The 25982-nt window shown below is 48.3% G+C and overlaps 8 protein-coding genes across 8 annotated transcripts; 3 read left to right on the top strand and 5 right to left on the bottom strand.

Annotated features, from left to right (window-relative positions):
* Nucleotides 1–1101: 1101 nt before the first annotated feature.
* On the top strand, nucleotides 1102–1867 carry ANOM_000285 (DUF3455 domain-containing protein; the record flags this gene model as incomplete). The annotated part of the gene is made up of 2 exons (XM_015545543.1): nucleotides 1102–1707; nucleotides 1760–1867. The coding sequence occupies 2 exons, from the start codon at nucleotides 1102–1104 to the stop codon at nucleotides 1865–1867; spliced, it is 714 nt and encodes a 237-aa protein (XP_015412581.1).
* Nucleotides 1868–2111: 244 nt separating this feature from the next.
* ANOM_000284 (Ldh family oxidoreductase) lies at nucleotides 2112–3174 on the bottom strand (the record flags this gene model as incomplete). Its single annotated transcript, XM_015545542.1, has 3 exons — nucleotides 2112–2381; nucleotides 2450–2784; nucleotides 2847–3174. The coding sequence occupies 3 exons, from the start codon at nucleotides 3172–3174 to the stop codon at nucleotides 2112–2114; spliced, it is 933 nt and encodes a 310-aa protein (XP_015412582.1).
* Nucleotides 3175–4056: 882 nt separating this feature from the next.
* Nucleotides 4057–5712, bottom strand: ANOM_000283 (MFS transporter; the record flags this gene model as incomplete). The annotated part of the gene is made up of 1 exon (XM_015545541.1): nucleotides 4057–5712. One exon carries the CDS (start codon nucleotides 5710–5712, stop codon nucleotides 4057–4059), a length of 1656 nt encoding a protein of 551 aa, XP_015412579.1.
* A 2315-nt stretch (nucleotides 5713–8027) lies between these two features.
* On the top strand, nucleotides 8028–8933 carry ANOM_000282 (SAP domain-containing protein; the record flags this gene model as incomplete). Its single annotated transcript, XM_015545540.1, has 1 exon — nucleotides 8028–8933. One exon carries the CDS (start codon nucleotides 8028–8030, stop codon nucleotides 8931–8933), a length of 906 nt encoding a protein of 301 aa, XP_015412580.1.
* A 3067-nt stretch (nucleotides 8934–12000) lies between these two features.
* Nucleotides 12001–16623, top strand: ANOM_000281 (uncharacterized protein; the record flags this gene model as incomplete). The annotated part of the gene is made up of 1 exon (XM_015545539.1): nucleotides 12001–16623. One exon carries the CDS (start codon nucleotides 12001–12003, stop codon nucleotides 16621–16623), a length of 4623 nt encoding a protein of 1540 aa, XP_015412577.1.
* A 612-nt stretch (nucleotides 16624–17235) lies between these two features.
* On the bottom strand, nucleotides 17236–18994 carry ANOM_000280 (putative mitochondrial carrier protein; the record flags this gene model as incomplete). The annotated part of the gene is made up of 2 exons (XM_015545538.1): nucleotides 17236–18825; nucleotides 18897–18994. Coding segments are annotated over 2 exons (1488 nt in total), but the record flags the coding sequence as incomplete, so codon positions are not given.
* Nucleotides 18995–19621: 627 nt separating this feature from the next.
* On the bottom strand, nucleotides 19622–20135 carry ANOM_000279 (histone H4; the record flags this gene model as incomplete). The annotated part of the gene is made up of 2 exons (XM_015545537.1): nucleotides 19622–19923; nucleotides 20126–20135. The coding sequence occupies 2 exons, from the start codon at nucleotides 20133–20135 to the stop codon at nucleotides 19622–19624; spliced, it is 312 nt and encodes a 103-aa protein (XP_015412618.1).
* A 1569-nt stretch (nucleotides 20136–21704) lies between these two features.
* On the bottom strand, nucleotides 21705–23783 carry ANOM_000278 (protein phosphatase regulator GAC1; the record flags this gene model as incomplete). Its single annotated transcript, XM_015545536.1, has 1 exon — nucleotides 21705–23783. One exon carries the CDS (start codon nucleotides 23781–23783, stop codon nucleotides 21705–21707), a length of 2079 nt encoding a protein of 692 aa, XP_015412617.1.
* Between the last annotated feature and the right edge of the window lie 2199 nt (nucleotides 23784–25982).

The following is a 25982-nucleotide window of genomic DNA, read 5'->3' as shown; positions in this document are numbered from 1 at the left end:
TTGTGCCGTGCATCGATGAAACCCCGATGGCTATCCTAGTCTGCTGACTTGTATTTATCTCATGACCTACTGCTAAAGAATACTACTCTACCTAATTCGTTCTTTACATACTTGTCGCTCAATTCCTTTCTTGCTTGATTGAGATGAATCCCGTTCTATATCAGAGAATGTCCAAAAACACGTCATACGGGAATTCACTTCCACTAAGCGCCCAGTAACAGTAAGTTTCCTTTATCTCTGACTGAATCTACCAAGCGAAATGGGGGAGTTGTATCAATTTAATCTATGACACGTGTCGATGTACGGCGCTTAACAAACGTATGCGGTTGGTTATGTGTCTTCGGCATATGTATCGTCTCGGCCTCAATTCCAACTCTTCACTGCGCCCCCTGTTGGTTTTGCGGTGCATAGAAGTTTATTATCAACCCGAATGGTGAGGCACATTCGTCTCCAGGCCTCATGCACGGCTGTATATTGTTTTTGAATTCTATACAACTTCCATACTTACAATGTAACAGAGTAGAGAAAAAGAAAAATGCCCGAAACAGTACTGAGAGCTTCAATCGTTTGAGATATAGGGGAACTGATAGACATTCAGAGCACAACAACCTACAATGGGCCAGAAACGTTGTTCTTCTAACTTCTCGCCGAGCGGCTTAGCAGATGCGATATCTTCAGGTAGCCTTGAAGGATTTTTGGCTTGGTAACCTATTCGCAAGTGAGGGTGTATATATGGAGGCAGTGTACATATCCAACAGGTGCTACAGAATTAATGCTTCTCTGTGGAGCAGCATTTTTGCAGAGTTACTCACCACAGTAGTATCCAAGTAAAAGAACCGCCAAGGCATAAACTGTGAACTTCACATTCACAAATTACCTGATAATGAATCTGAGAGGGCCTATGGAATGATAGGTCTAAGTGAGTTGGATGTGTTAAGTGCCAGGCCAGAGTGAATACCCAAACGCAGAAGAACTCTATATAAGAGGTGTATATCTCCTGCAATCCAAGTTTCATGCAACTTTCCTACTCGGTCTTGCTTGGCTCAAATATTCTGCCTGGTATTTCTCTCTTGCTTCACGTTAACCAACCTTCCATTCAATATGTTGTTCATCAATGTACTGCTCTTCTATCTTGCCATACTCCGCGCCGAAGCATCACCTGCCCTCCCCTACATCGCCACTATGTTCTCTCAGATCTCCCAATACCTCAACAACGTCCACCTTTCCAACTGCCCTCTCGCCAAAACTAACCTCCCATCTCATGGATCGCTCCCGGGGCCCAGCCCAGGTCTCAGCCTCAAATACGTTACGATAGGACGAGGAACACAAAGCTACACTTGCCAGGATGACTCCAGCACTACAGTACCCAAATCCGTGAGTGCCGTTGCAACGCTGGTCGATGTTTCCTGCCTCGCCGCGTCCAATCCAACACTTCTTCATAACTTCACCCCTGTCGTGAAGGAAGTACAATCTGAGGCACTTCCCTTCCTTGCCGTGCTTGGCAGTCAGCTCTCCTCGTCAGCTACAAAGTTCATCTTGGGAAAACATCAGTTCAATGCTGCTGGCCAGCCAACCTTCGATCTACGACTTGCTGGTGGGAGTGACTGGGTGGCATCCAAAAGGGCTGCGAGTAGTGACGCACCCGACCGTAGCACTGTAAACGTGCCTTGGTTGAAGCTCACTTCTGTTAGTGGAAATGGTATCAAAGTAAGTTGGGTATGTTTTGTCATTGGTAGATTGATGCTGATCCGTTTCTCAGGAAGTTTACCGCCTGCATACAGTGGGAGGACAGCCTCCAGCCAACTGCCAGAAGCGTAAGGGTACATTCCAGGTAGACTATGCGGCGGAATATTGGTTCTACGGTTGACGAATTGCCTTCGCCTACTCTTCCGATTCTATGTCCCGAAGGCCCCTGGCCGTGCTATCCTATGTGCCGTACTTTGTTTATCCTTGTTTACTGTCCGTTGCCTTGTTTGTCTTGCTTAGTTATCATGCTACTGTCGCGGTAGTTTTCGAATGACCAGGGGTAAAATATCTTCATTAAAAATCCTAAACATAACCAGTGATGATGCTACAGACATGAAAGCTCTTGCAAAATAAGCTCAAGCAAACTATGATACGACAAGATGCTCCAACCCAACCTTGTCCGCCTCCTTGTTCAAAGCATCAATTTCAGCCTGAACGAAAGGAATCCCCGTCTTCACTCTTTCCTCGCGCGTAATCTGTTCAATCTCCCCAGGATAGTAAATCCGGTCCACACCAGCCATCTTCTCAGATCCAACCACCCTCTGATAAAGATAATCCATACGCTCCTTGAAGTCATCCAACCCCATAAACAAATCTGGCTTAATAGCCACCAAGAAATGGCCCACATCCGCGGGCTTCGACGGATCATAAGGGCCCGTAACATGCCCGGCAAACGCGACCCGGACAAAACCCCAGAAAACACATCCATCATGACCGCCAACGCTGACCCCTTGGGACCCCCCATAGGCAACATAACGCCCTCCAATGCCCGATTCGGATCCTCGGTCTGCCTGCCCTCCCCATCCAACGCCCAGTCAGCGGGGATCTTCTCCCCACGTCGGGCAGCCTTGTAAATCTTGCCGCGCGCCGCAATCGAAGGCGCCATGTCCAAAATAAACGGCTTCTCCTTCCCAGCCGGCGCCCCACACGCCAAAGGCGAAACCCCCATCAACTTCTCCCGGCCGCCCCAAACCGGCAACGCAGGCGATGAATTTGTAAATACAAGACTCATCATCCCTGCATCCAACGCCTGCTGCACTATCCACGCCGACATGCCGAAATGATTCGAGTGCTTGACAGACACGAACCCGATGCCGTACTCGCGCGCCATCTCAATCGCCCGCGCATCCCCATGTGCGCGGCCACGAACCCAAACCCATTCTGTCCGTCTACTTGTGCGACGACAGGTGTGATCTGCTTCAGGGACGGGTGGGCCTTAGCGTCCAGCACGCCCTGCCGGATCCGCTCCATGTATGATGGGATCCGGTTTATGCCGTGCGTGTCTACGCCCCGGAGGTCGGCTTGCACGAGGCATTTGCTGATTATTGTGGCATTTTCGAGGGGCACGCCGTTTGCTGTGAGGACTTTTGTGGTGAATGACTCTGCGTCCCCGGCGGTGATGTGTTTCTTTTCTTGCTGGGGGTCCATTGTGTTGCTGATTTTTTTTTATGTGTACAATTGGTACAATTGGGTTGAGGATTAGGTTGTGTATAGTTGTTGGTGTGTATGGAGCGTTATATAGTCATGGCTTTTCCTTCGGCTTGTTCCTCTTCGGATCTGCCCCGCGTTGTTTAGTGGGGTGTTTGCGGATCCGGTCCGACATGCGGAGGGCATCCGCTGCGAACCAATGTGACTCGGAGTTAGTCATCTGGGGAGGTAAACTGTTGGAGACGTAGTGAGGTATCTTGATTCTGAGGAGTGGAAGGTGTTTGCTTAATTGAAAGTGGTATGCATCGCTGTCTTGCATCTGATCTCAGATGCTCTGTACGTGTTAGCAAAATATATATCAAGCGCCTTGTAAAGCTACCGTACAAAGATAAAGACATTGAACAGTCTGTATTGATTTTATATTTATATTGGAATACCTACGATAGTATAATACTAGTATATAAACTTGTAATTATCCTGCCACGGATTAAATAGAACTCGCGAAGGCCGAACTATATCATAGGCCTATATGGTGCCTAGAACTACACAACGGTAACCTCAATTGTCCAGCCAAGAAAGTACCTATCAGCGACGTGCAGACTAGGACCTTGTATAATCTAGTTCTTGTTGATAACTAGTTCATTACGTCGATGCTTTGTCCAGTGGCGAGGAACATTGTAAAACGCTCTATATAAAGTAGAAAGAAAATAAGTATGTCAAAATAAATATTCGCCTGATCTAATATACTCTAAACTTTTGTCTAAAAGCATTATCTCTAGTACCCATAACCCCCCATGTATGTGCAAATAGCTTCTATATACGCCTGTACCAATATTCACATAGGGTTAAGAGGCAGCTCTTGTCGGAAGATAAATTAACTGCCTATTTCGTTTCTGAAGAATACTCATTCGCCTGCACGGCTGGTTGCTTGGTCTGTGTGTTGGCACTGTTTGTCGCATTCTCTTGTAACTTTTGCATGTAGTGGAATGATTCAGCGGAATACCTGCACCGCTTGCGGATATCAGCACCATAACGGTAAAACAAAAAAGGAGCGGGCGTGCACAGCAGCGACAGGAATGCGGGAATAGATGGCCCCCAGTGAATACCGACGCCATCATAGATGTATCCCGTAATAAGGGGAAAGACGGCACCGAATATGGAGCGGAGGATAGTGTTGGCAGCAAGCACAGATGCTGCGTAGATGGTGTACGAGTCAATTAGGTAGTTCATAACACCGAGATAGATGAGGATGACGCCAAAGCCGAATGGTGCCGTACCGATGATACTGACGATCCAATGAATGGAAGGATAGTCCGTCCAGGCGAACCAGAACTGGCTAATTGGGATAGCTACAGCCCCGACCATGCACTGGAGAAGTCGAGCTTCCGGGGGGGCAAAGCCGCCGAGTCGGTCCTGAATCTTTATGAAGTGCATGTTGGCGGGAAGAGTGAAGATGATGCCTATTATCATGCCGATCATGATACCAAGGAAGGCTAGGCCTCCAACCCCGGGGTTCCATCCTCGGCCCTGCTCATATACAATGGGAAATCCGGCGAAGAACATATATAATGTACCGTAGATGATGGCGATATAGACAGCAAAGAGGAGGACAATGGGCTCTGTGAAAAGTAGTACCAATGGCCTAGAGAGGGACCTTCTAAGCAAGGTATTAAGCGCCACTTTGCCTTTTTCGAGCTCAATTTTGCTACGGTAGACTTTTCCTGTGACTTGTGACAGGCGCTCAGCACGTTGCCGTAATAGAAGAGGCGCATATGTCTCTGGAACTGCGAACGCCATCATGATCCACACAAGTCCCCCAGAAGCGGCCAGAAGGCCTTCCACCCATCTCCAGCCAGCGTTCATGCTCAGGAACCCGCCGATAATTGGACCTAGGGCAGGCCCCAAGAAGGGTGCTGCAGCGTACAAACTGAGCGCTAGACCGCGCTGGCGGGCTGTAAACATATCAGATATCGTGCCTCCAGCATTGGTCAACGGTGCAGATCCAAATGCACCTGCGAAGAAGCGCAGGATCAGTAGTGACCAGATATTCTGAGCGCCAGCACAGCCAGCTGAAAATGCAGCCATGACCAGGAAGCTGACAAAGAAGGGTCTCTGGCGTCCGAAGACTTCACTAATGGGCGCCCAAAGTAGGGGACCCACTGCAAAACCTAGGACAAAGAGTGACAGTCCCAGGGTCGCTACCTCCGTGCTGACGTCGAATGATGTAACTATACTCCCAACACTGCCGCTGTATGTAGACGATGTCAAGGCGACGACCATTGTTGAAAACGCGACGACCAGAGTAATGGTCAATTTTCTGGCAAAACTGAAGAGCTGGGGATTGCGGGAGTCATTTGAGATCCAGGACACGACATATGGATCCTCCTCCGTTCCTGAGCCGGGGTAGTCAAAGTGGAGGACATTCTGGGTGACGGCGCCCTGATCAATGAGCATGCGGAAATAAGGGATCTTGCTTCGGTACACCCCTGACGGGAGAGCTTTTTCGTTGGGATTGTTTTCTATATCATAGACTGTCATTTTGTGCTTATATGTCACAATTAATTAATTCAAAGAGGGTATCTTAAACGAGAGTCATGCGACTGGCAGGGGTATCAAGATAGATAAGGTGAAGAGAAAAACAAGCAAAGCTAGAGAATGTCGAAAGAGATTTCTACATTGATAACGAATTGTAGGCAGAAGTAGATGTTTCTTTGATGAGAAGTGAGTGCTCGTCCACATTTCCACAGGGGGGGGGGGTTGGGTTTCAAGTATTCTTATTAGTGGTGTATTATCAATGCAATGCAACATGACAAGAAGAAAAATTCCACAGGTGATCCGAAACGATCTTTGCGTGATGCCCCACATTCCAACGTACGTACGACTCGAGGGCCGTAGGGATTCCCTTGTGTCTGATCATTTCTGTAAGGGTTTACTTGACTTGCGAGGCAAGGGTACTAAAACTCAAGGCTGATAAATAGACTCCAGGAAGAATTCTCAATTTGAACCTCTGGGGCACATGTCTCGAGCCGAATCTGTTCATCTTTGACTCGCTTGATATGCCTAAACGACAAACGAAGGGGAAGTGGAGCGAAAAGGCTTGCTTTGAATGTCAGATTCAAATATCGATCGGGTAATCGGCACGTGGGTCATTCGCTCGGGATCTCTTCCAGGGACTTACCGAGTTAAAGCTCGGCTAAACTGAACTACAACATCGAAACTGTTACTATGGAGGCTATTACCGATCAGGGCGGGTGATCGTTATTTGGTATGTATCTAAATGTTCGAGGTTTAAATTTCATCTGTTATGATTACCAATTTCTTTTTGCTGCAGGAGATATACCCACATCATGCAAGGTGCTAGTACTATTAGAACGTCTAGGGTACAAAAGGGAATGTTAGAATGCGCTACCAGCCTTATCAGCGTAGGTGAAACATGATCTGCCGTGATGTTCCAAACGCTACATATATCTTGCACTGCCTGCTACTGATCCTTGTAAACCGGTAAAATGTGGTCGGAAACCATAGTCATGTTGTTTGTACAGGTCCGTATATGGAGAAGCAATTAGAAACAACCCTCGTGAACTTCGAGCCGGCTTCGATTAATGTATGACTTGAAAGATATAGACATGGTCTGCTTGCTCTCAGAACGGTCAACTCAGCAAATGTACTCGGGGGTTAACCGCTGACAAATAGCAATGCTGCTTAACTATTGTCGTTTGTTATCAATCCATGATCTACGGATGAACTTCCAAGCGTAGAAAATACCGACAGACGCAGTAGTACCACTTTCTAAGAAATGACTGGGTGCGCCTTTAGATCAGCCTTGTTGTCTAAGCAGGTTAGAGTCACTGGATACCTTTACTCACGAATATAGGCCGGTATAATAAATTAGAAAAACGAAAGAAATAGAGGAAGGCACATGCTGACAGAAGGTATATTCGTAGCAGCTCTTGTAGTTAGCCATATTACTCATGATAATATTGCACACTATATAGCTCAGCAAGTCATTTTAGAACAATAAACCACACCCCAAAATCGGCGCTAGCTAACAAGAATTAGATTTTAATCATAGAAGGATAGGTAACATGGACTGTCGCACAATGCTCATAGTCTATAGATCACATGATGATGATATCGGTGGCGCCGTGGCGCCGAATATCGAGAGTTGCCACAGCCACATCTCGCTTGCCATGTCATCACTTTCTTTCCAGCTTCCCGCCTTTCAGCTAGGAACTATCAGACGTTCTGATGAGCTCAAAACTTTCTAGCTGACCCTTTTACGCCAAAGGCTCTCCCACTGCCCAGTTGGCAAACTGCTATTGGAAGCTTTGAACATGACTCACAAACTACGAAACCTTCCACCGTCAACAGGATCTAAACGATCCTTGTGTAGCCCATTCATCTTTAGTCAGTAATATTGTGTGACGGCAGTAGATCTATTCCAATGTTCAGCTTCGAGATCCCGTGTCTGTCTGAGGAGATACCAGGAAGTCCTTTTCTCATAGGCACAAGGCCAAGTGGTTTAATTCACGTGACTATATATCCCGATTGGGAAGTCAGCCGCAGATACCTAGGTCAGGTGTCCGCTACCGCGTCAACGCGACGCTTCTACCAAGAGCTCCGTTCAACCTTGCCATCTGGCTACACCACCCATTAAGTATCCAATACCAATCCGAATCAACGATATTACTTGTCGCATGGTCGCATGACTGCTGACGACTAATATAAATTTTTTCAATCCTACGCGCTGGACCCGCGCCATCCGCTCATCTCCTCCGTCGCCAGTATCGCGCTCAACGAATCGCCGCTCATCTCCGAACGCTATCGACCATTGACGATCCATTTCATCAAAAATGGCAACCGACTACGGCAAGAAGACCAATGCTGAGCTAGTGGAGATCCTCAAGTCTCGCTCCTTGCCTCACACTGGCAAGAAGGCAGAGATGGTTGCCCGCCTGCAGGAGGATGATAACAGCAAGGCTCAGACTGCAGCGCCGGCCGCAAAAGCCGATAACGCAGAGGATGTGATTGACTGGGAGGATGATGATGTTCCTGCCGCAGATGCTGCCACAACGAAGCCCTCGACCGAGGCTGGTGCTGCTACGATCGCTGCTGGCGGCCAGGCCGCTGTCTCTAACCCTACTGCAGTTCCGAACCAGCAGCAAGACATCAATCCCGCTACTACAGACGATCTTAAGGTAGAATCTAACGGGGATGCTGCCCCCACCGCACAAGAGGGAACCGAGGCAGCACCTGCTGAAGTGGCTGAGACGACTGAGGCAGCTCCGGCTGAGGAGAAGCCCGCGCCGGACTACTCCATTGGCCTTTCCGTTACTGATATGGAGGAGGAGTTGAAGAAGCGTAAGGCTCGTGCCGAAAAGTTTGGTATTACTGAAGATTCGAAGACCGCTATTGAAGAAGCGGAGAGAAAGCTCGAGAGGGCCAAACGATTTGGTGCTGCTCCCGAGGAACCGGCTACAACCGGAGTTAGCAAATTGGACCAGGCACTTCCTAGCGAAAAGACCCGCAAGAGGGGTCGCGGCGAGAATGATCAAGGCAAGCGGGGAGGCAAAAGACGGGATTTCGGTGGAAGGAACAGGAATCAGAATCAGAATCAAAATCAGAACCGGCGACGGGGTCCGGGTAATCGTAACCAAGGTCAAAACCAACGCAGCACTGAGAAACCTGCCAGCAGCTTGAGTGAAAAGGATAAGCTCGCTTTGGAGGCTAGGAAGAAGCGATTTGGAACCGCTGCGTGATTAATTCCATGTTTTATTACCACTTTGTTTTTCTAAATCTGGTGCAATCTCATAGGCGTTTTGAGGGAATCATTACTGTGGAATCTTAGTCTATGCATTTACCATATTACACGGCACGTCTCTCCCTTTTTTCTTTTTTTTCTTTTCTTGTTTTAGAAAGCGCCCAGCAATATCGGGTCAACCTCAATAGTCAAAAGCAATACGAGACACTCGTACTACTTACAGAGTACGTACATACAAGTGAGCGCGCTATTAGAGAAATATGGTGAGCCTGGTTTACAACCCGTAATAGGTAAAAGGATCAACAGGAAGGATGGAGACACCGTAACTGAACTGGGAGCTTCGACCGATCAGCGTCACAGACATAGTATATTTTCTTTTTTGATACTTCCCCTTTCTTCCGTAGCATGCCATATGCTGTCCTACGTTATCATGTTGGTGTCAGACTCGTGGAAGTGGCGAAATACACGAGTCAGCTGAAAAGTGCAGGACCGGATTCTGTTCCTGCAGCAAACCAGCGCCCACTTCGCTCGGAATAGTATGTCGACTAATTTCCTGATCGGATCTGATCGACAACTGGCTAAGTGCGCAGAATGATCGCTATTGCAGAAGGACAGAAGTACGGGCTTGGTCTTTACTTCAACTACTCTCTTTAGTCTGTCTAGGTGCTCACATCGAATTTCCTCTCTCAACCAGTCCGATCACACAGGCTGGGCCAACATCTCGAGTTTTTTGCGCCGATCCGTGATTGGTACTTGGAACATTTGTCTAGACCCCCGTACTTGCTGCGGCACAGCGACCGTGTTTTCACACCCGTTAAAGCATGTTCGAATTTACCGCCGTCTCCACAGGGGCCGGAAGTATCACGGAGGCCTCTGCTTTGGTCTGGCGAATCCCTCACCGCAGTTGCCTTTTGCCCACTGGTGCTAAGTCTGGCGGATTGAATCCATGTCGCCTCGCGCGTGCCCGTCAGGCCGTCTTCCGTCAATCAGGATCGCCCATGGCTGGTTCTCCATTTAGCGGCGGATCAGGACCCACGGCTCAGCGTCCCCACACACAAAGGATACAGACTGGACGGTGCCATTTTGCATTTGGGGCCCGGCCTAATTGACCCCGGGGTCTCAGCTTCTTTGTCCGGGATGCCCTTTCATGTCTATGAGTGGCTCTTGTTTGTTATATTATGAGGTTCTTTCGGACCCATCGATTTGGCCCGTTTCGGCCGTGAACTTATCTGCCATCCCACTGATACCATGGAGAATTTGTTGTGTGTTCAAAGGTTCGCCCCGAACCTTTCGGCGTACCAGAAGTGTAGAATCTACGGTTTGGTGACGGGAGAGCAAAAGCCTTTCTGATGTGGCAGGCATGGAGCATTCTGGCACTCAGGTATGGTTGATTTTCAGAATGCATCCTGGATAAGATTATATAGAGAAAAGACGGTGGGCAAGAGGGTCATCTTGTTAAAGTACGAAACGGCTCGTCTAGGAATTGTAAATTGTCATGTTGAACAAGGCAAAAATGAGCGTCGTACATGCATCATGATCAATTAGTGGTGTTCGGCCTCGCCGGGGGGGACGATCGCGAGTCACTGATCACCACCTGACTTGGGAACTATTCATTACTAAGAAAAGAAATTCCTCGCAAGAAATTGTCCGAATTCCATCCTATCACAGCTTGCATACCGACACACAGACCAAATAGAGCCCTGGACTACTGCAGCACCGCATTACCAACAGATTTTCTGATGCCTGCATCTGCCATCTGGGCGTGTGCTTGACGAGGGGCTTTTGGTGAAAGTGCCGATTGCGCATACGACGGACTTTTCCGCTATCTCACGCCACTCAACCCCATTCCAACCTGTCAACTGCCATGTTCCAGTGTATCCAATCCGCTGAGGCTATTATGTTACTAGTCAGAGCAAACTGACTGGGTCCATGTAGTGGACCTGTCCTTGACCTCAGTTCTCTGCGTACTGCTGTGCACGTTCCTTTTATGGATGACAGAGATCCACTCTCGGTCGGGGGTCGTGTTTTTAGAGGGAATCTGCACTATCTTTACCTTTCTCGTCGATTCTTGGCGATTCTAAATTATCCAAGGCTTAATACAATCGCTAACAGAAACAAAGTTACCTGTCCTCGCACCAATAGTCTCCCCAGTCACATCTGTGCTCGACAACGGGTCCGATGTCGATCGCACAGAACCATCCAGGATTTCTCTCTGCGGTCTCTATATGGGCACTTAGTCTGCGAATAGAAACCATGTCTCCCCGCTGCGCCGGTCTGTCTTGGTATGGTCCAAATTAGCGCTGGGCACATCCTTGAACTTGAAAAGTCCAGATTGCCCCAAGTTTTCTCGCTCCATGGTCCAAATTCGGCTCGTTAAAATTATTTCCTACCATTTCCTTTCTTTTACTTCTTGCACAGCTGGTCTCTGTGTCAACGTTGCTAAATTACTACTATCTTCTATTTGTCGTTTTTGAAAATTTCTCTGACGTGGTCGTGCAGACACAGCTCCCAACAGTCAACAACTTTGCATTGCATGTTAGCCACAGTGGGCTGTGGCGGAGTACATGCAAGTTGTCCAGTCATTCTTTAAAAAATCAAAAAAAAAGAAAGAAATTCACCGCTTTTAAGTACTTCGCTATCCTGGATATTATTACATCACAATCTCCCCTCGTATAGGAAAGAGGTCATCGAGTTTCTTTTGGCAAAACTATCTTCTCTCTGCTTTGCTTGCTCTTCCTTTGGTGCTTATTCTGTCCCACCAATAGAATCCCCCCAACCCAATTAATATCTATTTTTCCCTCTTTTTACTATATGACGCCTTCAGAAATGCTGATATGGGTTTAATGATTGCTGGCCAATTTTTTCTAATCTCGGTGATATGATTTGAAGGTAGGTAAATCTCGGCTCTCATACCGCACTTAGGTGTAATGCTTACATCGTTAGTGGTTATATTAGAAGCAGTGATCATTATTTAGCCGGGATGATTCCATGGCCACACTGTATTTCACCAACGGTTGGATTATTAGTCTTCGGACTGGAGCTGGAAATTTGACTCAGGTAGCACCATGGCGTCGCACAAGTCTGAGAGTGGCCGAATACCGCGGTTAAAGGACCTTGCCTCCCAGTCGCGAAACGCACCCTTGCCTGTTATCAATGCATCGACGAGAGTCTCTAGTTCCTCAATTTCTATATCATCAGCGCTGCGCATTGCAAGGCCCACAAACATTAAGACCGGGCCCAACAAGGGATCATCTTTTTCCGACGCTGATTCACGTCATCCTGTAGCACCATCGAGGCCCTCTGGAATACTATCTACGCACAATGCCCGTTCGTTGTTGCCTCCGCGAGCAGCTACGCATCCTTTGCCTTCAGTAGCTCATTCTACTCCAAGTGTGTTAAATACCGAGAGAGGACCACCGCCACGGGTGAACACTGAGACGCCTGCCAACTCACTGGCTCAACAGCCTATCCGTGGTAAACCACGGAATGTTCTTCGGAGGAAGGCACCGACTATTGGACAACACACTGGGAATAACAAGTCAACTACCGAGGGCATAAAGACAGAAAAACTAAATGTTATGATCCCAGATACTATTCATCCGGGCCAAGTCATGGGTGGAAGTTCACCACCCCGAAAGAGTCAAACCGGGTCGATAGAGGAAACAGTTTCATCATACACACCTCAGGATACAACCGTGGGAAGACCTCCCGAACAGCAGGTTCACAATGGACCAAAGGAGCTTGCAAGTCTACGAACTACTCTCAATACGCAAAACCTACCTCCTCCAACTCCTATATTTGCCTCGGCCAGTAGTCCGTCAACAAGATACTCTGGCTCCCCAGGCATGTGGAGTAGGACATCAACACCCACATCCTTGTCCTCCTATTCCCCAGGAATTGTACAGCCAGTTAAGGCCGTACCCCGTATCAGACAACCAAGCCCATCCCAAACCAGACTTCCTGTCTCGTCGCGGGGGGTGCAACAAACATCACAAGATCATTCAGTCCATCCGAGAGCTAACAAGTCCCCTGGTTCCGTCCCAGAGCCGAGCGCAACCTCTTCTTGTAAAAGACGAAGTCAGGATTTTGCAGCGAAAGGATTGATAGTCGATACTTCCACTGTTTCTGGCAACCCTTACTCCCGAAAAGCAGTCGCCAAATCTTGTCTCCCGAGAAAGACACAGGAGAAGGCTGATACAGAGTCAGGCTCCTTAAGCCAAGAGAACTCCCAAGCTATTCGATCACCTGAGAGCACTGAAAGTAATGCCACGTACATACCAGCACGGCCGAGTAGAGAGGGAACAGATAGGTTGCAGATGGAGCCATCACCCGTGGTCCGAAGTAACCTGTCACCTGATATAGTGACAAGCCACAACAGACGTCCGTCAAAGGAAAGCTCATTCACTTCTGAGAGGCTTGCATTAGGCTCCGTTAAATCGGCGTCAACTTCAGTAGAATCACTACAGTCGGGAAGTTCTTCTCAACTGCCTTCTCGTCTGTCACCTGAGCTTTCAAGAAAAAGCCCCCGGGCCTCAAAAAGAGAAACAAAGGCGCGGCAGGTGCCTCAGACCCCGACAAGCCCATCCAAGATTCGAAGATTTGGGCTGTTCACGAAAAGGTCCAAGCCTGAATTGGAAGCACAATCGTCTGAAGGAGGTCGTGCGACTCGCAAAGGTCCGTCTGCGGGAACGGGGCACGAAGGATACGGCAAATACGCACAACGCGGTCGAAGGGCAAGCGCCACCAGTAGCGGGTCTAGGGCAAGATCTACCAGCACGGCGAGAAGTGCATCTAGATCTGTTTCTAGTAAAGGAAGCATGAACAGTCGTCCAGACATGGAACTCGATGATTTCTTGCTTGATCGTCTCGAGCCTGTCTTTATCAATGGTGGAGGTGTTGACGGTGCGGCATTGGCTCGAACACAGAGTGAGCAAAGCTCAAGCGGTCTTAGTACAAGCTCTGTAACGAGCCTATCCCAGAAGGCCGCAGCCCCAAAGTCTTACGGCTACTCCACTGAGTCGTTGACGTCTTCGACCGATACCATCGGCAAATTCAAGAGCCTTAGTCGAGAAAGTAAGCCAGAAAATAATGTGTTGGCAGCTCCTGCATCTATCCACCAGCCAAAGACTCGCAATGCTGAGAACTTAGAGAAGCCAATATCGAGCTCGAATGTCGACTCCGAGAGACCCAAGCCTGTACCACAGGCCCGTACAATTAGCTCTGGGCAATCCCGCCCAGGTGCTAGGAGTTCACCAAATTCTGTGAAGACGAATGGAGCGACGAATCAATCAAATAAGTCACCCAAGAAAGGATTAGGTCTAAAGTGGAATTTTTTCCAGAAAAGCCGCGACACTAAACATGCGGAGAGTGAAACCCCACTCCCACCTCCCCATCGTGTCCAAGCTACGGTCTCGCTAGCAGCAGCAGCTCACCGGCCTATTGCACATTATGCCTTGGTTGATGCTGACTCTGAAAGCTTGGACGATATTATACGGAATGTTCAGGATTCACCACCAACCGAGGAAGAAAAGCCAGATACTCCAGTGGAAATCCCAGCGGCCTTGAATATTAGGAAGCCCAGCGAATCTATTTTGCTGCCGTCCCCTCCTAAGTTGAACAGCGAATTCAAGGCCTCTACGAAGGTCTACTTCAATAAGGATCAGGTGCCTCCCAGCTCCCCAAGTCTAGCAGAACCCATGGAAGAGCAGCGCCCAACACGCCTCGCATCAGTTGGTCGGATTCCACGTGTAGTCTCGAGAAGAGACAGGCAGCACCGACCAGCTTTGCAATCTTTCTCAAGACCATTCAGTATGGCCGATTCTCCTTCGATCGCAGCCCCCGTGGCGACTACGCTATCTGACTTCTCACCGCCGGGCTTGCCCGCACTGGAGGCTCAATCAGGGATGTATCATGGGAATCCGTCAGGCTTTGGCTTTGATTTTACTCAACCATTTGGCGACCCTATGAGCCGTAGTGTTTTGGACTTTATTGCTGGGCCTTACTCTTCGGACCAATTCTTGACATTCTATCCTAGGAAGGAGTCAACGACGACCATAACAAGTTCAAGTGGCTCTGAGAGCCTAGCAGCGGTCACGGCTGTTATCCCGGAGCCTGAGTCCGCTTTAACTGAAGATGAAGTGTGGGGAGAATATGATGACCTCATTGATCATGTTCTCTCTCCTGAAACTGCGAGGCCTCTTTGCCCGGGTGATTCAGAGGCAGATGAGAAGTTTGAACTGGCCGCCATGGCAAGTAGAGCTCTTCAGGCTGAACTCAGTGGGTTCTCCGATCTCCAGGCCTTTCCCACAGCTGTTGAGAATCCGGCTGTAGCACTCACTCCGGCATCTCCAACTTCAAGCAGTGGGTCTTTCCACCTGAGGCGATCCAAGATTGCCCCAACTCTACACTCGTCACTTGTGCCTTCTAGTCAACCTTCGTTTAGTGACATAATCGCCTGCTACCACAATGATGGAAGTGTAGAAAATCTGCATGAGGAGAATCTGAACAATTTGTCAACTCCATCCCTGTCCATTGAGCAGCAGTCCAGCTTCCTCACATCACCTTCTCTAAATCCCTCACCAAGCTTCGAAACCTGTCGGCAACGGAATACGATTCTGTTTGATATTGCTGAGCGTGATCGGGAGGGGCCGACAGCGCAAACCAACATCAGATCCGGATCACTCATGACTAGTCGATGGTTGTCCTTCGGAAGGGTTCTATTCAGTCCTGCTCATAATCACATCAAAAATGGAGAGGAAGAGCGGATCCTAGTAGTGGATGGACTAGGAAACGATGACTGGTCGTTTTACTGTGCTTTGACATATCCTAATGCTGAGGTGTACAACCTGAACGATGCACCGACTCCGACGGGATCCAAACATCCAGATGCCTGGCAGCCACCATCCAACCACCATACTATCCACCATGCAAACCTTGAGTATCGGTTCCCGTTCCCTAAACGATACTTCACAGTGGCTGTCCTGCGCTTCCCCGCAGCATGCTCTGAACATGTTCAAGACAATATCATCTCAGAGTGTAAGCGTGTGCTGCGCCCGGGGGGCTACATGGAGATGAGCCTACTCGATCTCGACATGGTGAACATGGGAATTCGCACCCGAAAAGCTGTCAGAAACCTGAAGGAGAGGACATACTTAACAGACCCCAGTATCAGCCTCAAGCCTTCAAGCGACAGCATACAACGCCTGCTGGGACGACACGGGTTCGACAACCTACGACGCTGTATAGTACGGATTCCAGTCGCAGGGGTGATTGTAAGATCATCAGCCTCATCCTCATCCACATCATCATCGAACCCATCCACATTAGCAGTGACAGCCACATCCTCAACCGCACTGTCGCACCCCTCCAATTCATCGCTAGGCGCCCAAACAAAAGCCCATAGCAAATCATCCTCCAACGACACTGACCTATCCCTCGGCGACCTCCTTTCGGACCCTTCCCCTTCGCCTTCAAACGACGAATCCATCCGAAAAATCGTCGCCAGAGTCGGTCGCTGGTGGTACACAAGATGCTATGAGATACCAGTCCTGGCGAACGGTGATGCAGGCCTCAGTATCTGGTCTGATAGGAAGGTACTCCGCGAATGCCAGAAGCGAGGTACCGGGTTCCGCCTCTTGACTGCATATGCACAGAAACCGAGCGAGAAACGCAGAACAGCAAGCGTTTAGATGAAAATGCTTGCTGCACATGAAACCTCATGATACATAACGATAAATTGACGATTTACGAATGAACTACTATATTCTCATTAATATCCTACGAACTGATATGACGGTTTTTCAATTGTCACGAATATTACCGATAATTTACTACGCATACCGGCAACGGTCAGAGGAAGACAAAAACAGATTGTTATGATACCTTTTATTTTGGTTTTGTTTTATGTTCAAGTTCTCTTTCAGGTACAGACGGTTTACGATGTTTGAAGATTTGGCATATGTGCATATTATCCTTCTGTCTGAGGACTGTGTGTTCTGCTTGCATACCTGGAGGCTGTCTGAACATTTATGATTGATTTGTTTGTCTAGCGTCTTTACCTCCTGTTTTATGTATGATCTTTCTTGACGAACTATTCTGCGTTCCTGTTATTGGTTTGATGTAACGCTTCTTTTCACTGAACTGCCTGGAGCAGGGATAACCATGATAATAATCAACCACTATGCAACAATAATCACTTTACCTAGTAAGCGTGTATCGATAACCTGATAAACCAATCATACGACGAGGGACTATTAGTATGAAGGAATACCTCGTGCACGATAGACGTATATACTGTATACTTCCATGTTGCTACTCAATACTATTATTACAGTGACATCAAGAAAAATATATGTCAAGACACAATGACATAAACACGCATTTTAACACCATATTGACTTCGCAACACATCTACAATCTCGCTGAACGTCATCAAAATGCACAAAAATGTGAGATACAGGATGGTGCTACTCCCTTCCATACCTCTCCTTCTCCCAGAACCAATGGTATAAGCTCCTCCACTCGGTCGCTTCATCTTCCACATAATCTCCCACCAACTCTGCTGTCTCGTTTCCCTCCGGCAGGTCAAGTGTTGGGGGAATGGGGCCGCTAGAACTCATTTCAATAGTTACATTGCCCGCATTGTGATCAAGAACGCTGGCATCTGTATCCTTGACTTTCTCAGCGAGGTCGCGGGCACCTTCTCGGGCAGCTTCGGCCCATTCCTCCGCTTGCTGGCGGGCTCGCTCGATCAATTCATCCGGTGTAGGGTATTGTCGAGAAGCGATGAGGAGAAGATAGTAGCTCTGTACAATGATGGAGTATACTGCGTCCTTTGCGAGCATGGTGAACCCGTGGGAGAAGAAGCCTTTGAGTACTTCGCCTGGTAGGCCTGCGTAGAGAGCTTGGATACCTTCCGTACGAGCTATACTAACCACATTGGAAATGATGGGCGGCATCAATGACAATCCATCATCAGAGTCGTCTTTCTCTCCACTATGGGTTGAAGGGGTGGCGCTCGAGCCGGTGACTTGGGCTCGAGTCTTAGCCATTGAAATCGGATATGTTATTGACGATGCCGCTGACTTGCTGATAGCAGCTAACAGGAAGGTTGCAGCCGCCGACGGTTTTCCGCGCTTATCCCGGGGAAAAAAACTATATTTCAAGAATTCATTTAGGAAGAATGTAATGGACGGATTCAGCGTAAGGATAAGAGAAGCCGAATAACCCGACCAGAACCCTTTGATCCCCTTCTCAGATCGAATCTGAGCAGCTATATCTCTAGTACTAGACGAAGATTTAGAGGTCTGCTTTCGCGCCACGATATTAGCCAACGGCGTCGTGAACAGCTTGGCGAACGCGCCCGCCAAAACACCGACGGCTAGCTCGTCCAATATAGGTAGGACAACATGCTTCCCGCCTTTCCGGGCGGGACCGTACCGGGCGTTAATCCTCCGCTGTCTGAAGAATCCGTATGCTAGGAAGAATAGGAACGAGTCGGCTACGGTTTTGACTGTGTCTTGGGCAAGACCAGTGTACAAGCTTCCGAGTCCTTCTTTGGCGTAGATCTTGCGTACTGCGTCGAGAATATTGGTGTAATCTTCCTGGTCTTCTTCATTACTGTCCTCCGTATCTTTGTCTTGACCTTCTGTCTTCTCCTCTTCACCCTTGCCTTCAGTCTTCGTTGTCTTTTTGGGGTTGCGTTGGTTTTGTGTTTGCAGCCGGGCGATGATAAGACTCAACGGGTACGTAGCGACATTTGAGATAGCCGCTCCAACAGCACCAGCTACTGCATTTCCGAGAGCTGGAAGAGCTGGGCCACGGAGGGCGGCTGTTTTCCAGTCTTTGTTCGGTCGGGGTTCTTCATATCGCTGGTAAAGGGAGTAGGTATCCTGTAGTTCAATGCCGACGGTGTTAGAAAGTAGGATTCCGTGAGAAGTGAACAAGGACAGCGACAGCATACCAGCTCAGGGTTATATGACACCTCGTACTCGGGCATTTTGTCCAGCGAAAATTGCAGTGTCAGGAAAACCTGTCAAAGTGGGGAATTATAGTACATGTAATGGTCGATGATAGTGCTCAAGTCGTGGATTGCGGGATCAGAATCGAATACAGGGCGGCCGAGTATGGGCTCATATCGAATAGATATGAAGTAGAAATGGATAAAATTCGTTATCATGCAATATCCAGATGATTAGTATGCAGAGGTCTTCTCGTTGGACATCGGCCGAGGTCCAAAAGCCCTGGTTTGGGGATAACGTCACGTCATGCTCACGTGTGGCCCGTGCATGCAACGGTCGCGGCATGTGATCCTGAATGTAAACTGTGAATCTTCAGGCTCTACTTTCTGTCTACAAGATTTTATTCAAAAGAAAATGTTACTAGATAGTTGGATTGTTATTCCAATGAGTCTACAAAACGTTCAACCCATTGCTCCCTCCAAACAAAACCGTATCAAACCCGACAGATACCTTCTGAACAAAAAAGCAAGCCGGCCGTCCCAAAACCCCATACCCAGTGGTAATCATGATTCAGATTCCGTGAAAAACAAAATTGATTAGCAAGTATCACACCGTAAAGCGCTCATCACCTCCGTCCATTCGAGCCAGCAAGAATCGGTCATGTGACGACAGTCACCATCGCACGTTGGACGAGGAACAAAACAGAAAGGACTCGAAGGCGAGGAAATTAGCCACCGAAACCGTAGAGAGTGCGGCCTTGGCGCTTGAGGGCGTAGACCACGTCCAGCGAGGTGACGGTCTTGCGTTTGGCGTGCTCAGTGTAGGTGACGGCATCACGAATGACGGACTCGAGGAAGGACTTGAGAACACCACGGGTCTCCTCATATATCATGGCGGAGATACGCTTGACACCACCACGGCGAGCGAGACGACGGATGGCAGGCTTGGTGATACCCTGGATGTTGTCACGCAAGATCTTGCGGTGACGCTTGGCGCCGCCCTTGCCGAGACCCTTGCCACCTTTACCGCCTAAATTGGACGGATGTCAGTAAGAGTTAATGATGGATGAGTGTAGAGTAGGCTAGGGAGTGTCCATAGGTAGGATGTTGGATGCAAGGCAGCGAGTGCCTCAGGCTAGCACATGACATCACGTGCCATCGGGAGTGCATCATCATCATCAACCTGGATGCTGACGACGTTGATGGAGAGACAACGACAGGAAAGTACTTACGTCCAGACATGTTGTTAAAAGTTCAAGATGGATGAACAGAGATAAAAATCGATGAGATATAGATGGAAATGGTGAGTTGTAGGATGATAAGACGCGACGCGTTGCGGGCCAGTTGCTGAAATCAGAGGTTGCAAGAAAAAGGGAAAAGACCGTCAGGAAAGGCTTTGTAACGAGAGGGGCTATAGCTTATATAGCTTTTCCGGGCGGGCGGCAAGGGAAAGGGTGATTTCGCCCTAGAATTTCACACAGGGTTAATGACTAATCATAGGAGGATGCCCTGGGACAGTCAAAAGCAATGCAGCGTGTTGATTGGCGGGTAGGGGGGGTGAAAAAGGGCGTTATGAACGACCGCTTTCAAGCCCGTGTTTTTGGGCGTTCGTTGTTTTGGCGCATTACCTGCTGGAACGCGGGCCCGAGGGGCGGGTCACTATCACGTGATGATAATGTCGGATATCTCAACCTCATCAAATGCGATTGTTTTTCAGAATATCTTGTACTCATGATTCTCCACAAAAGGCAAGGCAATGCAAGTATTATATGTTTGCAATACCCAGAGAAATACTTTAAAGTTTCAATTTCTTACACCCACGACTTTCTGGGGATGAACGAAACCCAGATTTCATACCTGACATTCTCCTTGCGGGTCGCCTACATACCTACTCCAGTGAGGACGCGCCACGGCCAACATTTACCAAACCATGTGTACAACTTCAATCCGCAAGGTGAACTATTCAGTCATATTACGTTGTATTAGCCTAGTAACACCCACTGTAAGTCAGAGAGCTTCGGAAGTGCTATTCGCCAGATACCATCGAAAACTTGTAGCTCATGTCAGAACTATTCTTAATCTGACTGTAAACCTGTATTGTATCTGTCATACATCCTTCCGCTATCACATATCATACCAAGACGCCTTTAGAAAAAGAAAAGAAAAGGAACTCTGGAGGGGAGTTGGACGAAATTGTGCGATCAAACCCCGTACAACGCTCAAGTAGAATCAATGATAATTAACAATATGCTAAATGCAATCGACATCTTTTAACGACATCCTCGTGCGGGTGCCTTATCATGGGAAACGCTCTCGATAAATGCTGCCGACCGATAGATTACTAGAGACACATAACTTCATGATCATGAGGAGGAAGAATAAGATAAACATAAAAATAAAAACTGACACATGGGCGAGAGCATACAAATCGAGGTACCAACACCATGTGACGAAGACTTTTATGCCCCTTCAGTGGAAAAAAGCTGGCGCAAGAAGTGGGAACCCGCGGTTTATTACCATCGCAAAGGCCATTCTTCGAGCTTCCACACCATGAAAAGGGCACAACCATAATAAAGATAAAAGAGGTATCGCAAAGGTCACATTAAGGGTTGCAATAGAAATGCCACATCTCATACTGCACGATACATCGTAAGTATCAACATCGGAAAGAAGATGATCATTCAATCTCGTATCTGATGGACGGAAGCAGTATGTTGTTGGATATTAGTAGATGTTATCTTAGATGACGAAACGTCCAACTCGTCATACGTGTAAGACGGAATATAATTCGTCGTTAGGGCGCAGATTCATTCATCCTTGAATAACTGCTGGTCTTTGTGTTTCCTTGAGGAAAGTGCTTTGCATGGGCTCGATATATGGATAACTGTGTGGGGTGGGTGAAGAATTGCGGGAGCTGCCACCAGTAGCTGTGTCCATCTTGGGAGACGCTGTTGGTGACGATTCAGAGGAAGACTTATCCAAGCTTGGTATGGGACGAGTGTTGTGGGAAGGGCTCGAAGAGCCGAAGAAGCAATATCGGTCAACAAGCTCCTTATACACGGAGGACTCTCGATGGGGCTTGCTTGATAATAAAGTGGACGGCTTCGATTGTTCAGCCTGAGGTTGGCTTCTTGGCTGTGAGTGACTGTCGTCCAGAGGCCGGTCGACAATCGCACCTCGTCCCTTGACTGGGCTGTACCTTTCGGCCCCTGGTGGGGGACCTTCAGACTTTGCCCGAGCAGTGAGAGTGGTCCGGTCGTGCGCTGACTTTGTGCGCATCGCAGCATTTAACGATGCTTCAAAGTCATAACGACTACCAAATATCTGGGAAGACTGCCTGTCACGACGCACAGGAGCCACCGCATCATCATCATGTGATTTGACTCCATAGGCGGGCCGATCCTTAGTACCTCGCGTGTTACGGTCGAAGGAAAGATAGTCTTTCATACTCGAAAAGTCATCGAAAGACGGAGACTTTCTTTGATTGTTGGCGCTAGAACCAGCAAAGGTCTTGCTCCGAGGAAGGGGAGCGCGAGACACTGAGATCGGCTTGACAAGCAGACCATGAGAGTCGGGCTTCGATGTAGGAATCCTAAGGAAGGTAACCTGATAATTCATTGCCCGGTTGTTATCCCAGAATTCCTGTCCATCGACGTAATAACGAACGCAAAGGAACATGGTCTTCTTTTCTAGGTTTGCCTGCTCGTCCAGCTTGATACTGAAGCAAAATCGGTCATATCCATCATTAATCTGCTTACGGCGAACATCGTCACTGTATTCTGCAATAACTTCAGAGATCGTCTTCCAATGATCGAATGTGAAACGAGCTGCGACATGTTTGTGGAAGGCTAGATTAGCAACTGCAACCACACCAACCAAGGTGTTCTTGTCCGACGACAAAAACAGACGTTCAAGCCGAACTCGTTGATGAGCTCGGGTTGAGACATCCCTAGGGAAGTTTGGGAGTCTAATGTCCCATTCATAGGAAGTCATGTCCGGCTGATCTTTGTTGAACGGAAAACCGCCTTCAGATTCATAATCGTCTACTGGGGATCCGCCAGCACTCACAGCCTGGGGTTTATCCAACTGCAAAAAGTGCCTGATGTGCTCTAGCTGGGCATCAAAGTGAACGGCCTTAGCGTATGTTGGTGTCCCAGGCATGCTCGACGGGCGCCGTCGCGCTGAAGGCGGGCGGAGAGCCGGTCTAACGAGCTCCCCCGACTTCTTACGCACCATGGGTTGTTTCGCCCGCGGGTCGTCATCTCCATCGCTCTCATCGGGGGAGCTAGTCACTGCCTCCTCTTGCTTTAGATCGATGGCGTGCTCTGTTATTGAGCGTGAATGGGAAATTTTGCGCGCTTCCTTGGAAAGAGGTGGATGAGGCTGCTTCTTAGTAGGATTAGTTGTTTGTGTTACGCTTGACGATGACTTCCTCTCCTGGGTTTCTCGCTCCGGAGAGGAAACGCGCCTCTGCTCTATAGACCTCACGGCTACCTCCAACTCCTGTAGGCAAAGCCCCTCCTTGTGACCGTACGTAGACTCTTCATCACTCGAGTTCGGGGCAGACTCTGGAGGAGAGATCATCGCCCCAGGAGGGATAAGAGCGTCACTTCGTGGAGGTGGCGATTGCCTGATGGTAGCATGAGAATCTATTGTCTGCTTGGACTTCCGCACATTCTCTGGGGTTGGGAATGTGAACGATTTGCTGGTTGATGGGCTTCTGCGGTGTCTGCGCACGTAGGCCGTGGAAGAGTAAGACCGAGACAGGCGTGGTCGTCCCGCCGGCGGGTCAACCAAGGTAGGTGAAGTGGGACAGGACTGAGATTCCGGCTCAATGTTCTCAATATGCTGCGCGAAAGGCGAAGACTTGAGCGGTGCAGTGTATGGCATCCGGCCGGATTTGTGCGATCAAACACAAGAAGCGATCTAATTGAGCAACAGGGAAACTTTTGCTTCTCTTAGGGTTGTAGATATTAAGAGACAAGGATCTTATACAAGCTGGCCCCGTCAATACGATCTTTTGGATGCGTTAGTACAGTGTGTGGTACTGGAAAGCAATGCTGAAGCATGAGGTTGAAGCTGAGCACAACGGTGGCGACAGATTTACATATAGCCAGTCGTACAGAACCAGTGAATTGAAATCAAGATAGAACTGTTGACTTCGAGAAAGATCGGCACACGACAAGGTGGGAAAATGCGAAAGAAATGGTGAATAACAAACCACAAGAAGGAGCGTTGGACATCAGTCCCGTACTCGGGAAATAGAAGCAAAGGCGGGCGTATCACAACACCCCATCACTCCCTGTGGTGATACAAAAGGACTCGCAAAGAACGGGATTCGAGAAAATCACCGACGTAACAATCGCTGTGGCATGACAAGGGGAATGGTGCCATAGAAGGAGATTGCATCATGATTCGATGAACAGATGTGTACATACCTTGAAAGCTCGACATCTAGTGAGATGAAACAAAGAAAAAAAGAAAATGTAAGATAATCCGAGTGAAGCAATCGCGTTTCAAATGTGAGGCAAAGGAAAGGGGAAACAAGGATGAGATTGGGGAATTATTAAGACTCAACCCCGACGTTGAAAGAGACAGATGGGATGATCAATCATGGAGGGAGGAAGGAAATATATGCGAGATGTGGAGATGATGATGAGAGAGGAGAATGGGGACCGGAGACGGAGCCGCAGTACACAATATATCAAGGCAATGATATGATCGTTGATAAGAAACCTAATGACCGGAGAATTTTGGATTTTTCGACTGTTACTGTTCCTAATAGTCAAGAGGGGCGAAAACGAAATTAAGTTGAGACAGACGGCGAGGATTTTCTTTTTCTTTTTCTCTTTTTTGCTTTATCTTTCCTTCCTTCGAATTAATCTTCCATGCCGATTTCTTCTCTTCTTCGTTTAGTGGGTTTAAATTTTTCAACTTTTTTTTATCAACCCCCTTGATGGCAAAAAAGGATATTCAATCGGTTACTCAAGCAATCCACTTTTTAGTGCTTTTTTCCTTTTCCTTTTTTTTATTTTTCAATTTTTAGTGTTATTTTTACTTTCCCACCATGACCGTCACTATACATGGCGATAAGTTCGTGGCCTAAGGCGAAATGTTTGCCGCCGTACCCGGAAACCGGCCAAAACCAATGGATAACGAGAAGACGAGGAGGTGGTATTAGCGGTAATACACCAACTTAAAATAGGCGATCGAACGGTCTGGGACAGTGGGACGATCCCCCAACAGACCAGTCAGTGCGTTCCGACCCAGTGGGTCGAAGGGTAGAGCTCCAGGTAAATGGAGGGTACTGGATGGTCAGGTTATAGTTCCAGATTCTCACGACATTTGATTTGCCCCCACGATCTCCCGTCGGCCAGACCGCCGTCTAATATTCCTTTAGTCACAGTTTCACGGTGGCTTGCTCTGTGGCAAATCCATAAGGGATCTAATCGGAAGTATATCTACTTCATATGTTTTACACAGTATAATAGTTATACATCCACCCACTTAATTATTTGTGAATCCTTTTACCCGTCATCCCCGATATCGCATTGTCTTTTCCACGGTGGCATTTGGCAAAACCCTTGCGGTCGGGGGCCGTATGTGCTGATGATGCATGCCGGTCTATCTGTCTGTCAGGATGTGCATGTGGTTGCCCATAGGAAGGGCAGGTGATCTTCAAGGCTGCATCTCCGGAATGAATAGGGCCTTCTCAATGGCGGAGACTGGATGTGTATATGCATCTCCAATATGCAGGTATATTTACGTACGATGAGTAGTACCCAGCACCCTGACAAAGATCCATCGGTCTGCATGTCTCCGAGGAGGTAGGACGTCCACTAGTGTCACTGCCCAGGAATGTCCTAAATCAGGGAATACGTGGCTCCCTGCAGGTCTAGTTTGTAAATGATGTCGCGATACATATCCGACTCACCTGGTTGAATTCTTAACCTGCTTCTACTGTTCATCATAACGGGAGGTATTTCCCCTTCTTCCTTGATCTTGGGATCCCCCTAACTTGAGGTGGGGTTTGCTCTTATCCAATATATGTTCCACTGATAAGGAATACCGGTAAAAAGGGTTACCACC

This window comes from Aspergillus nomiae, assembly GCF_001204775.2.
Source record: "Aspergillus nomiae NRRL 13137 chromosome Unknown contig00001, whole genome shotgun sequence".
Classification (NCBI taxonomy): domain Eukaryota; kingdom Fungi; phylum Ascomycota; class Eurotiomycetes; order Eurotiales; family Aspergillaceae; genus Aspergillus; species Aspergillus nomiae.
This window is presented reverse-complemented; position numbering and strand designations above follow the sequence as displayed.